The sequence below is a fragment of the Ornithodoros turicata genome, chromosome 1 (assembly GCF_037126465.1).
Source record: "Ornithodoros turicata isolate Travis chromosome 1, ASM3712646v1, whole genome shotgun sequence".
NCBI lineage: Eukaryota > Metazoa > Arthropoda > Arachnida > Ixodida > Argasidae > Ornithodoros > Ornithodoros turicata.
Window position 1 is genome coordinate 122,393,105 of NC_088201.1, and position 13,830 is coordinate 122,406,934.

Here is a 13,830-nt window from a genome sequence, read left to right on the forward strand (position 1 = left end):
TGTGGAAGTGCAGTCGCTGAGTCCAGTGGTACAAGCCAATGTTCGTCTCACCCTAACATTTGGTGGAAATCTTACAGAGGCTGTTACAGTTCTCTTTGTTTCAGAAACACCTCGTGTGCTAGAAATCAACAAAGACAGACGAGTCAAATTCGTATAGAAAAAAAAAATGGAGGAATGGGAATTTTATGCAGCCTTTGCTCGAAATCACTGCACAAGACCACTGTTTCGTGGAACATTTGCATGCAATGAAATTGCAAGTCAAAAAGCTGAACCAGGGCTGTATGTTGTAAACACAGCTCCTAGATCCTCTCCTGGAGAACACTGGACCTTATGTTACATCTCTAAGAACAACAGCATTTCTTATTTCGACAGCTACGGCATACGACCAGTTTGCAAAGAAATTTACCAGTTTATTCACCCAACATCTTCCTTTCACTACAATGCAAAACGACTTCAGGGATATGGATCTGCTACATGTGGACTGTACTGCTTGTATGTAGGTAGTCTTCTAGCCTGTGGTTTCTCTCTTCAAGAGTGCACTCAGAAGTTTTCACCAACCAACTTCAGACACAATGACAGATTGATAGAAACACTTGTTCGAAAAAATTTCCCAAGAAAAACAGAGGATATGTCATGCTGTAGTGTACTATGAGCATTCAATAAAATTTCAGTTTGCAGGAAAAGAGCTTTATTTGTCAACTTAATTTGCACACTATATAATGAATCATTGGTAATAAAAAAAAATCTCATCTGAGATAGGCTATTTACAAACAGTGACTTGCAAACAAAGACATTGTTGATGATTACATACATGCTATTAGAAACTGGTTATTTCATACACATACAGTCAAACTCCTTTATAGCGAACACCTTTTTAATGAAAATACCACTACAGCAATTTTTTTGCGGTCCTGCTGGAGCCCTATAGGTCCAATAATGGACATCCTTTTTAACGAAAATACCTTTACTGCGAATTTTTTTTGCTGTCCCCTGAGTTTCGTTGTAAAGAAGTTTGACTGTATAATCAAAAATTTTCTGACACGGATCATTTACAAACAGTGACTCTCATCTGAGACAGGCTATTTGCAAACACTGACTTGCAAACAAAGACGTTGTTATAGATTACATACATGCTATTAGAAACTGGTTATCACATACTCTTATAATCAAATTCTTAGAAAACAGGTTATTTCACGCACATATAATCAAATTCGTCTGAGATGGTCCATTTACAAACAGTGACTTGCAGACAAAGTCAGTTGTTATTTCCATCTCAAATGCATGCAGCAATATGGGAAAGCAAACTGTCTCTCTTTCACTCACATCAAGAGCTACACATTACTTCAGGAAGACATGAAATTCATCAAACCAGGTCTCAGCTTAGTCATCACTCGTGGCTAACAAATATCCTCTAGCTCCTAACTCACAGTTGTAAGTAATCCCACACTGACAACCATAGATGTGGAATAATGCAATAGCTTTAGTTCATGGTTCTAACATGACATTGTTCTAATATATGACAAACCATAGCTATATGGATGTAACATCTTTATTACAATTTTTTTCTGTGGGACCAGGAATAGAAGGGCAACATCTGTTGCGGGGGTGATAACAGATGAGTTCCCTCCTACTCCCGTATGCCAACTCTGTAATGAAACCTCGTGACGGTGCACACCCCAACACCATCGCTTCATTAGAGAGACCAATCCGTACACATTAAAAAAATTCAACCATAGCCAAAAGGTAGCGTGTCAATTCCATCATCACAAATGAAGCGTTTCGTATCCAGTGGATTGAGGGCTATTTTTGTCACTGACACACTTTTGTTGACATTGTCCTTGTGCACAATGAGGTTCTGTTTAACTTTATGCATTGTGCCCTGCTCGAGAGCATTCGTATACATAGAGAAGTGGAGTTTTTGTGCTTCACATTGTTTAACACCCTTAGCGCGATTGTACTGCTTTTTGCTGCACAGATCGAGGGCGTACAGCTTTGGCTTCAGACAACAGAAGCCAAGAATGTGATCACGAGGAAGCTCATTTTTAAACTTTCCTAGTACCATCCTGTTTTTTGTCGAATAGAGTGGGTGATCAGGGTCATATCCAGAGTTGTCTAGATGCTCGTCAGCTAGTTCGTGGAGTACTTTATCGTCACTCAGCATCACAATGTAAGAATCAGTGTCCATGTATAGCAGTCGTGTATCAGGGGCTACACGGAGAAGATGGTTATGATAAAAATCAAACATCTTCAGCTTAGACAATTCCAATATTGTGAAGCCCAGGTACAGCGGTTGCTTCATGCGAAGAACAGACTGACTAAATTGGAACAAGATGACGTGAGAGCTCAGAGGGCGGAACTGTTTCAAGTTTGGTTTACGTAGAAGCTTCAACACTTGCTCATCTGTTACTGTGAGGCGACAATTTACGAATTTCCTGACTTGCATACATGTCCTGCCATATACACTATTAATCATTAGCTTTGATTGCTGTTTCTCAAATGCGTTTGTAGCTCGCTTCCGAAGTTCGTGATTGAAGTCGACATAGGATCGCAGAAAGGGCTTTTGATTGAACTTGAGAACCCTGTGAACTTTAGTGAGACGCAACCCCAATTGCAGATACAGTTGCAAATTGCGATAGTGGAGAAAGTACCTCTCTTTATCAAATAATGTTAGCAACAGTTTTGCTTCGGTAGCTTTCTGTGGAAGATTGAACTTCTTCATGAGCACCTTCTGATAGTCTGACAATAGCTCATAACGAACGGACATTTTTTCAGGGGCAACGGGAAGATCTCTGTGGCGTTCATGAGTTGCTCGGTCATACACTAGGTCTACCTCAAGAAAGTAACCCACAGGGCTATCATCTCGTATCTGAGCTATATCCAAGTTAACAATTTCCTCCTCAGTGAGCCACTCAAATCCTCCGTAAGGCAATGGTTCTCTCATGACTGCTCCATACAGGCCATTTACATCAATGTAGTTAATTATTTTTTTTTCTTTTTCGGGATCAAACTGTTCTGTTCCTGGCACATTCGCAGTTGCTTTTCTCAGGGAGCACTGTGTGACACCTCCTCGTAAGCCATTCTCGATGAGCAGGTACGCGTTGGGGTCGTTAATTAGTTCTAGTTCTACCTGACTCATTTTTAGTGCACAAGACATGCTTAATCCTGGAAGGGATACAAAATGAAACGGTTCAATCTTGTGCACATCGAGTGTCCACTTTCGAAAGTTCTGAAACACATCTGCTAAAAGCAGTGTGTCTGTCAGAAGGTATAAGTCCGAATACTCTCCAAGACTCTTGAGCCGAAATTTTTCATACACATTCTGCGCGTGGTTGTAGTCTTGTTCACTTACTTCGGTTCCATTCAAAATGTTAAAGAACTTATCTCGAGGTGGTAGCGAAGGCTCATCATAGGCTTCAAAACTGGTGACAAAGTTATAACAGAAGACCCCCTTACGAACAACCAGCTGAAAGTGTTCCTCATTTGGAAAAAACTGGCGAAGGCATTGAAAGTTGGATTCACCTTTATCACGTAGATTTTTCACCAGTGTTTCAAGGCTTGCGTTCAGAAAACTCAAACTGTCCAAGAATCGATAAGAGCCGATGTCAATTGCTTTAAATTTTTGACAGCTGGTGGCAATCACGTTGATGTCTGACTTCTTAAGCAGATGTAAATGAGACAGGAGAAAACTCATGTCATAGTTAGCATTATGTGCAATGATTGGAATCTTGGGTGGCACTCTCAGTTTCAGGTTACACGTCTGACATAGTGTTTGTCGAAATTCTCCGCTTACATGGTCATGGTCTCGAACTTTTTGTCTTTTAGCAAAGGATTCTTTGCAGATATTACAATGAGTGGCTGCTGTATGTTGACGCTCATTCTCTTCAGTCATTTCTAGAGGTGCAAAAGCATGTATCCATCCTAAAATTTCGTCATGCAATTTCCGCAGCAGCTCCATAAATACTGTGACACAATTAGGACCACGGAAAAGATGCTTTTGCAACACGTGTGAGTCGGATGCACGTATAACCAAAAGGCAAAATGAGGAAGGACAGTGATCCTCATACACGTTTGTTTCCTCCAAACAAGGTGACAAAACACTTTCAAAATCATATACACAGTAGAAAGGGACTTCCGACATGAGATGTTCCCCGGCAAATGCTACCGTCTCTCCCTTCTTAGGGTAAATTGTCTTAGCAACCTTCTGATGCAAACACATCTTTAAATGATCACTGAGGATTCTGTCTGATGAGAAGCCCATCATACACCTCTTGCAATGAAACCGTCCGCTAGGTTGAAATAATCCATTAAAATTTGTGATAAGCAGAAAATGAGAGTCGATTAGCAACAGATCCACATGTTTCTCACGCTCGTCATCGACAACCTTGATGGGGTACAGAGATTTGTCTTCCCTTTCGTAGGCGTACACATTGATACTGATACCATTATTTTTTTCGAATGCTTCAACCTCTTTTGGGAAAGCTACCGGGAATGTTTTCGGAAAAACATACTCAGAAATATATGGTCTGTACGAAGATGCCCTACGCCTGCGATAACCAGTAGCAGGATGCAGTGCAGCTATTACAGAGAAGGCAAAACACATGTTCTGCTCATCTTCATGCAAACCAAAGTCCACACACAACAGAGAACGAAACTTATGCTTCAATTCTTGCGGTAACTCAAACTGGGCACATCCAATCAGTTGAGGCATCAAACGTCCAATGTTCATGATACAGGCATGAATGCGAAAGAGAAAAAAACCTGAACCTTCTACTTCGAGGTTTTCCAAATTTTGTGCTATTTCAGCAGTCACTTGAGTGATAGAAGGTTCTACATCTGCCTCTGACCATACTGTCACTACTTTGGAAGGCACGAAACTAATTTCGAGCTGTAACTCATCGTCTGGCGTGTGACGACCAAGTTCCACTTTAAGCAATACAAAATAGCGCAGTGGGAAACCAAAGTGTCGTAAGACATCAGCAATGTACTGTCTGTACTCGTGAAAAAAGGTTGTAACATCATGTCCGCTAACGTCCCTGTCGTGTAAATGTAGCTCGAACCGATTAGTATAGTTTCGCAGTGTGCACAAAGTCTCACAAAAAGGAATGCAGGGGGCTTGAAGATTGTGAACATTTGCCAAGTGAATCTGAAGACCTAATGCTGTTGCATAATACTGCCGTTCGTGCTGGGAGCATAAGTGACACGTCACCATATCTCATCACTTTCTCTTCGAATTGGTGAAGATAATATCTGGCGAAATGACTTTTTTACCATCTTTGGTAAACCGTTCTTTCTTCTCCATTTTGAGATTTGGAAGCAGTCGCATTTCCTCTAGCTCTTCCTCCGACAATTTTTTGAAGCGTCCAGGTAGATACACTTTCACTGGCTTGTCGTTTTCCATGCGGAGCTCCACGTATACGGCCTCGCCATACATAGTGTCAATTTTCTGAATGTCCAGCACTTCGAACTTTTCGTTTTTGGGTATGTTGCTCATTTTCTGAATTTCACCGTCACCACATTTTTTCAGTTTATCCAACTTTTCCATGACGGATGACATAGCTTACTTGTGTTATGGAGGCTTCGCTGTTATGATGACAATTTGCTTTCTCCTCTTGCTGTATAGAATGAACTGAAAGAGAAGAATAGATTTGTAAACTCTTACATCTTCCACAGGAATATGTAACACACCTCCTCAGTCTGACGTTCTGAATGAAGAACCACTCTCTATGTCCGCTCTTATATAGCGATTGCATGCAGCTCCCTAACATGTGTGCACAGCCTTGAACGTCTACATCCTTGCAACGTTATACGTGAAGACATGTTTCAGCGTGTCCTATCTAACTTCATTGGTCTGGTAACCAACATACCTACGTGCACAACCTTGAATGTCTACAACCTTGAACGTGTGTACTTCGACTTTGGGCAAGCTTAGAGCACAGACTTGTCTTTGCTTTTGTTGTAACCTTCCATTATGGAATGCTCCTGGTCTGATAACTAACACGGCTGTGCGCAACCTTGAATGTCTACAACCTTGAAGGTCTGTATTTCAGTTTAGCCAATCTGAGAGTGATGTACAGGCTCGTCTTTGCTGTAACCTTCCTTTATGTAATGTTGTGATTTCATAGCATGCTTCATTCGTTTGCAAAAGATGGCTGAGGTTGGACCTTATAGGTTTACCACTCCGGTCTCAATGACCATATCAGGTCAAAGCCAGAGTGGAAAGACGACACTTGTTACACGTCTAATTAAACATAGAGCTGCTGTCTTCGACAAACCATTTGATCATATATTGTACATATACTTGTACAAACAACCAATCTTTGATAATTTTCCAGAGGTAACCTTCAGTCAGGATATTCCTACTAATCTTGATACTGTAAGAAATTCTTTAATTATATTTGATGATTGCTTAGCCGACAAACAAAGGCTCAAAGAAATCTGCAATTTTTATGTAGCTGGCTGTCACCACCTCAACTGTTCAGCTATTTTCATAACACAATATTTATTTATTAATGATCCTCTGTATAGATGCATTCAGTTTAACAGCAGTGCCTTAATTTTATGTCGTTCCGCCCGCACTGCGGACCAAATGCAAATACTTTCACGACAACTGTTTGGTCGAAAGAAAAGTGAACTACTGCCAAGTATATATAAAGATGCTTGCAAGAAACCATATTCATACCTTGTAATTGACCTATCCCAAAACTGTTCAGACCAATTTAGGGTGTGGACTAATATATTTCCAGACGACCAGCGACAAATAGTATATAAAACATGAAACGTGTCAAGAAGAATATTCATTTCCTTCAGTTGCTTGCTGATGCAAAGTTGCCGGAGCAACGTTATTTTCTCCTGGAACATGCTACGAGAGAGCAACTAACTGCTATTCGAGAGATTTGTATGAATCTTTGTAAAGGAAACATTAAGGTAGCTCCAAGAGTGAGAAATCAGTTGCAACCTTATGCAACACCTATCCGCTTTTTGGCAAAACGAGACACTACAGGAGTGAAGAAAGTTCGAAAGGTATTGCAACAATCTGGTGGTTTTCTACAGTTCCTTTTGCCACCTTTGCTGGGTCTCCTCTCGACTTTAGGTGGAAGGGCGATAGCAAAAGCAATCGGAGTGTAGTCGATGCAGAAATACGAGCTTGTGCCTTACCGGGAAACCCCCATCCCACAGATATTGAAGAAAGATGAACCAGACGATATCAAAGCAAAAGAGATAATCCAATATCTTCACTCCTTGCTACATCCCACTGTGAGTGAGAGCACACCTACACTGGGTTCAACAACAGCGAGAGAAGAGGAAACACAGACCGAGGAAAAAAGTAATACTGTCGTTGATTTCATGAGCAGTGGCTATAAAATCAGATCAGAAAACCTATTACGTCTTCTGGAACCAACGATCTCATGGGATAGGAAAACATTTCAGATAATTGTCGACGGTGAGCGAGTAGACAATACTAATATAATTGACCTCGTATACTATCTCGTGACGAAAGCAAGAAATGTTCAAAGACCACCCTATTTTGATCGGATTTTGCCGCTATTGGTCAAGCTAAACTTACCAGCACTTATTGTGCACCCATCTCGTCTTCAAAAACATACAGCAGAGAAAACTCTGGCCACTCCTTCACCTCATTCCGTAAGTGAAGCTTCCACACCTCGACGTGCGTCACCACCGCTCACACGAGCCGCGAAGCGCGCACGACAGCTCACATGGACACCGTACTGAAATCCGAGGAGAGAGGCTACTTCGAAGAAGAAAAAATACTGTCACACTTCCCTCCAAGACATCATAAAAAGGTATTAGCTATGCTTCAGCTGATGACAACGGTTCTGGCTTACGACGAGTACGGAAGAGTTATCTGTCACGGAAAGGTGGTGCCACACTCATCTATTGTTGAGCTTTTGAAGTACGAACTTCACAACAGGCAACCTCCCTGGATGAGAGGAGACGTTTCAGCTACAATCAACGCTTATCTATCACTCGATGCTCTTAGAGTTTGCAGTAGGAAGAAGTACTAATGGCAGCTTACTATGACCCGCAACATGTCGGCAGCTTTGGTGGAGTGCAGAGACTTGCTCGAGCCATAGGCGAAAAGAAGGACAAAGTCACTAAATTTCTGGAGACAAGTGATGTGTACAGTTTGCATAAGGAATACAAGCGACCCACGAAGTTTCGAAAAACCATTGCACTTGGACTTCGTGAACTATTCCAGGCTGACCTAAAGGATTTGCAAAGTCTAAAGAACCAGAACGATGGTTTTCGCTATTTGCTCTTTTGTATAGATGCTTTCTCTCGGCTTCTTGCCATTGTACCTATTCGTAATAAACGATCTCCCGAGGTTATTCGAGCTTTTAAACTTGCCTTTAAAAGAATTGGGACACCCAAGCTTTTGCACACAGATCGTGGAACAGAATTTACAAACAAGGTGGTACAACAGTTTCTGAAAGCAAGGGGGATCCGGCTCATCCATACAAATTCTCCTATGAAGGCCAGTATCGCCGAGCGATGTCAGCGAACAATTGTGACCACACTGTACCGTATCTTCACATTCCAGGGTCACAAGCGATATGTGAACATTTTACCTCAAGTAGTGAAAGCTTACAACAATCGCGTACACAGATCGCTTTCTGCCAGACCAGTGGACGTAAAGAAAGAAAACGAGCACATTTTCCGAGAGAGACTGTACCCCAGCCCGGTTGGACCACCAAAAAAGCCGCGCTACAGCGTTGGAGACGTAGTGCGAATAGCAAAATACAGACATCAGCTAATAAAACGTTATTTAGGGTCATTTACGTCAGAACTCTTCGTGGTGAGAGCGATCAAGTTAGGGTATCCTAACACGTACCTATTACGTGATCTTAAAAATGAAGACATCATTGGTGGGTTTTATGAGAGTGAAATTGTACGAGTGAGAGAGGTTCCAAAAGTAGAGAAGATCATAAAACGACGAGTTAGAAATGGGAAGCTTCAGTACTTGGTTCAGTTCACTGGCAGTCTGGACAAGAAGTGGATTGCAGAAAATTACCTTGGTTTGTAATGACCAGTCAAGACAAGTCAGCCGCCGATGACACAACATGGCCTGAGGTTGATCCTCGGCTTGATGGCGCATGGTTGTCATCATCAGACGCAGATGAAGAGCAGCCTGTGCTAGGTAGAGATGTGTGTGGCAGATGGAGAAGAGGTTACACACACGAATTTCGGATGCAGCCTGTGTGTCGTCTCAAACACGTCTCCTACAAAGAGATATTGGAATGTGGGTTAACACAAGTAGGCAAAACTTCGCTCGTGGAAGCTTTTAAAATTGTGACGGATATGGTGTTGTTTCAAGCGCTGCCAGATCAACCTCCTGACAGGGTTACTTGGAAAACTGCAAAAACAATGTATGCCAGAGTTCACACCGCCTGTACGTTTGCCTCGGAATCACCTTTTGCCTTACTTGCTGAATGGTCACGTCACGTGGACGAAATTTTGACATATGCTGACGAGGTTGACGCTATGCATCTTGCTGCCGAGAGTCTATGTTTCATGGAACAAGCCGAGTCTGAAGGTTGGCACTACTTAACAGGCTACATCAGCAAGCTAACACTTGACCTCTTCAAACATCGACTGGTGCACAATGGAGCATAAAAAAAAAATCACCGCTCATGTATCAGGGAAATAAAAATGTACATTTGTACTAAGCCCTCTCATTTCATTGTGAGTGAACAGACATGGATAGATGTTTGTGTGTTCTCTTCTCCGTTGTGTGGCACACGTTTTTGCTTGTTGTGGTGATCATCGAGCTAACGAAGCTTCCATCCTCTTCCCTTCAGCTTCATCAGGGCAATTGCAGCAAAGAAGCTGAACTGGAAAAATATGTTTATGTACATTCGTGCCCTTCTGACTTGCTTGTGGTACGCATTTGGAGTGAAAACGGTAAACCGAAGCGTTCTGGTGTTACCCTAACACGAAACGAAACACGCCAGCTGCAAAAATGCTTAGAGACAGCCAATCTTACAAGGACCTATTACGATAACGAATGCTCAGATGTATGCTGTTTGTGCTTAGAACGTGAGTTAAAACTTCGCCGCTGCCCAGGCAACATTTACTCTCTTGGCAGAACAATTGGTCGACATCACTCTGGCTATGGAATCTCACTATCTAAAAGGGCTGTGATCTCACTGTCCTTGTATCTAAATAAAAAAAAAATGTAACTGTTTGCAAACGTTTTCACTTCCTGTGATGGGCTAGGAAAGCATTCCTTAAATCACAAAGACCTGCATGTCGCCACTGAAAGCGAGAGGCATGAAACCTTGTCGTTCCTCATATTTGCATTTCCATAAATGACTTGCATGTTCATAGAAAAGCATTATATATAGTATATGTATTGCAAAAGAGGAGGGCAAATCCATGTACTTACCACAGTCTGTCTTTCCAGTCAAACACTCTCACGGAGAAAAAAAATCTTCATCTGGAATCCCGAGTGGATTAACTTGAAAAAAAAAGTTTTCCACCTCTTCTCCATTGTATAGCACACATTTTTGCCTTGTTGTCAAGGAAGATGTCAAACTCTTCCCTTCAACCTCTTCGGAGTAGTTACAGCAAAAGAAGGAAGATGAACTGGAAAATATGTTTTATGTCAAAGCAAAATCAAACGATAAAAAAAAACACCGTTTCGCTAAGTTTAAATGCAAAGAAACATGCAGTAACAAGACTGAACATTTCCTAAAGTAGGCTTTCCCCCAATGCACGTAGGAGTTGGGTGAAGACTAGCTACATCTCACAAATGAAGGTAGACACATTCCTTTCTTTCTGACCTGTTTGCCATTGACGTGCAGGTGAAGTGTTCTGTTGTTACCCGAACATGAAATGAAAAAGAGAAGCTAAAAAAAATGCTTAGAAGAAGTCGATCTTACAAGCCCAAAATGTGAGATGACCCTTCAACCTCGTCGGAGTAGTTACAACAAAGACGATGAACTGGAAAATATGTTTTATGAAGAACCAAAGTCAAACAATTTAAAAAAACACCGTTCCGCTGAATTGAAATGCAAAGAAACAAGCAATCCAGCAAGACTGAGCATTTCCTAACGTTGACTTCCCGCAACGCACGTAGAAGTTAGGTGAAGCCGACTTGTAAATTAGCAATGTCCTCCAAAACATACAACGCAATGCAATGTCCTAAATAAAAAAATAATGTTGTACTGTTTGCAATCGTTTATTTTTTCATTTCATCTACTGCGATGATCTAAGAAGGTGCACTTTAAAATCACAAAGATTGCATGTCGGCAGCGGGAAGGAATGAACCTCTTTTCTTTTTTTCTTTCACCTACATGCATTCCATAAATGGCTGTGACCTTGCACGCTCACAGGGGAAGAACTTATAACAAGAGAAGATAAAAAAGCATGTACTCACCTTAGTCTGCTTTTCCAGTCAAACACCCGCACGGAAAAACCTGAGCTGGAATGTCAAGTGAATCCACCTGAAAACAATCAAGTGGCATTCACTTGACATTCCAGCTCAGTCCGGAAAGCGTTGCGGACGAACCGTCTTATATAGAAGTCGCTTCGTTTGCCTATGAGAGTGCAGCGTCGACCGTCTCGCCCCAAAGACGTGATGAGGAAAGTGATATTATCGTTTATCCTTGAGAGGTAATTACGGCTTTACCCGGGCTGGCTCGCTCTGTTCAGAAGTCAAAGCAGTCAGCATGGAGGTGGCTGTCATTAGTATACTGCGTCTTTTTTTCTTCTTCTTTTTCCTGCGGCGCAACATGTATCGCATAGTAATTATTTTTCCTGTTTTCGAGTTGCAAAGGCGACACCGGCTAGAGTAAAAAGGTACGACCTTTATCCAACGAGTTGTCTTATATGCAAATGCTTGCTATTGCAATAACATCGTGTATCTTCGAGCGTTTATTCGACTTGCTCGTGTACTCATGCAAATCAGCAGAAGAGATATCACAGTCTGAGTGGAAACAGCGTGACCTTCAGCCATCCCGTCGTCTAATATGCAAAGCGTCGCTAACACAACAACATCTTAATGGAATACGGAAAAGTGATCTTATCATTTCTCGAGAGTTAATCCGTGTCGTACACAAAAACGGATTAATGGGGAGAGGTAGCCTGGTCGACTGCAAGTCCAAGCATGTTTAATGAAATCTCTACAATGAATATCATGATGTTCCCCCATGATGCGTCGGATGTCGAATTTCGAAGCGGTAAGCCTTTTGTCGGTTACACGCCCTTAGCACCCTGTCCATAATCACTTCTCAATACTAGCTATGCCATATCCTTGCAATTCGCAACGATGTTGTGGCGGGGGGGGGGCCGGTGCATTTTTCTTTTTTCGATCGGTTGTCGAAGGTCAGAGCTGTAGGCTTTTTTTTTTATTTCCGGTTACGCTCTTAGCGCTCTGAAGTTTAAGTATATACTGTCTCCTCGCACTTCGGAAGGAGTCGATTGGCTCATCAACCATTTCCATTAGGTAGACGATAGCGAGGTGTCCTACTTGTCGACTTTAAAACGTAATAAGAAAAAAAATATTTGAACAATGTTGTGCCATGTACGAATCGAGCTATCGTTTTATCCTTGCAGGGATCCAATAAACAAAATACAGAAGCCGACACTGAAGATTTTTGTTTAAGTTTAATTTGTACAAGCTTTCGCGTGGAGGTCCACGCTTCCTCTGTATTTGTTTATGGGACCTACAGGACTTGACTCCCCTCTTCGTATACGCTTTTGCAGGATCGAGTAAGAATTGTGCAACTATCCATAAAGAATTAATGTTCGTAATCTTATTATTATTTCATTTTACTAAGATCCTTAGATGGATGAACGGTTATGGCACATTTCTGATTTCATAACTAAGCTAATTATTCATTGTTAACGTAGTTTGTTTAAAACAAGAGGTATATCATTCTGATGGAACTACACAATTAAGATGACATTCAGTGAGTGCATCCTACAGGCAAGCAAAGGGGTTGGTGCCCCCACGTGGTCAGCCACAACTGGTCAGGTTTAAAATCTGCGAGAGGGTGGAGGTAAACTTATTAAGAAGTATAACGACAGCTTCGTGGGCTGGTTCAACCTTCGTGAGATGATGGGGTGCTGCTGTAGTGGGACTGGGGGGTAGTTCAGTCATAATTAAAATACGATCTTGCAACTGTGCTTTTTATGTAGTTCCTTCTAATCTACAGTAGGCATGCAACCTAATTATAATAAGAAGCGCGTGTTGCGCGTGCGAGGGACTTGCTGGAGGCTGGCTTACGATATGGGGGCTGGTGCCCACGTGGTTAAATCCTCAGATGACACAGTGAGGTCGGTATCACTCTGACGTGGTTTACTCCAACACAGTAGGGCGTGCACCTAATTATAATATTAAGAAAGGCATGTTGCAGGGATGGCTTACCAGATAGAGTCGTGAAAGTGGGCTGGTGCCCACGTGGTTAATTCCTCAGATGATACAGTGAGGTCGGTATCTGTGGGCTGGCGCTCACGTGGTTTAGCCCTAATTAACATTCGCAAGAGCGGGATGGGGCGGGGACGGGGGCGGTCTTGTTTGTTGATGCTAAATACGCTAGCTAGCGTATCTAGCAATTGTTTTGCTAGATAGGCACTGCTAGGTGGGCTACAAAATTTGACTACTAAGCTGTTTATTACCAAGAGCAATAAAGCATTGTTTTGAGGCAACGTACTAGGTACACGGTACAATACTGGTTGATGAAACATATAAAATGCTGAAGAATAACAGAATAGCCAACGATCAACGATGCAGCAGGGTACAGCAGCAGCATTCAGTAGAGAAAGATCATTGGCAAATGATCAACGATGCAGCAGAGATGACTGTAG

The 13,830-nt window shown here is 42.0% G+C and overlaps 1 protein-coding gene across 7 annotated transcripts; it reads right to left on the reverse strand.

The window, feature by feature from the left end:
• Positions 1–228: 228 nt before the first annotated feature.
• On the reverse strand, positions 229–13,267 carry LOC135378572 (uncharacterized). Of its 7 annotated transcripts, none has more exons than XM_064611627.1 (4): positions 11,399–13,267; positions 10,803–10,833; positions 9,032–10,605; positions 229–5,626 (listed from the first exon to the last, which is right to left on the reverse strand). In XM_064611627.1, the coding sequence occupies exon 4, from the start codon at positions 5,207–5,209 to the stop codon at positions 1,727–1,729; it is 3,483 nt and encodes a 1,160-aa protein (XP_064467697.1). In that variant the 5' UTR covers positions 5,210–5,626; positions 9,032–10,605; positions 10,803–10,833; positions 11,399–13,267; the 3' UTR covers positions 229–1,726. The 7 variants fall into 7 exon arrangements, with proteins under 7 accessions (XP_064467697.1, XP_064467699.1, XP_064467698.1 ...); XM_064611629.1 differs by having other exon boundaries at positions 9,032–9,239; positions 10,406–10,833; XM_064611628.1 differs by having other exon boundaries at positions 9,032–9,373; positions 9,431–10,833.
• Positions 13,268–13,830: the final 563 nt, after the last annotated feature.

Bases quoted from the DNA above. Each gene is read 5' to 3' on its own strand.
- LOC135378572 (XM_064611626.1), bottom strand. From the start codon at position 5,209: ATGGTGACGTGTCACTTATGCTCCCAGCACGAACGGCAGTATTATGCA.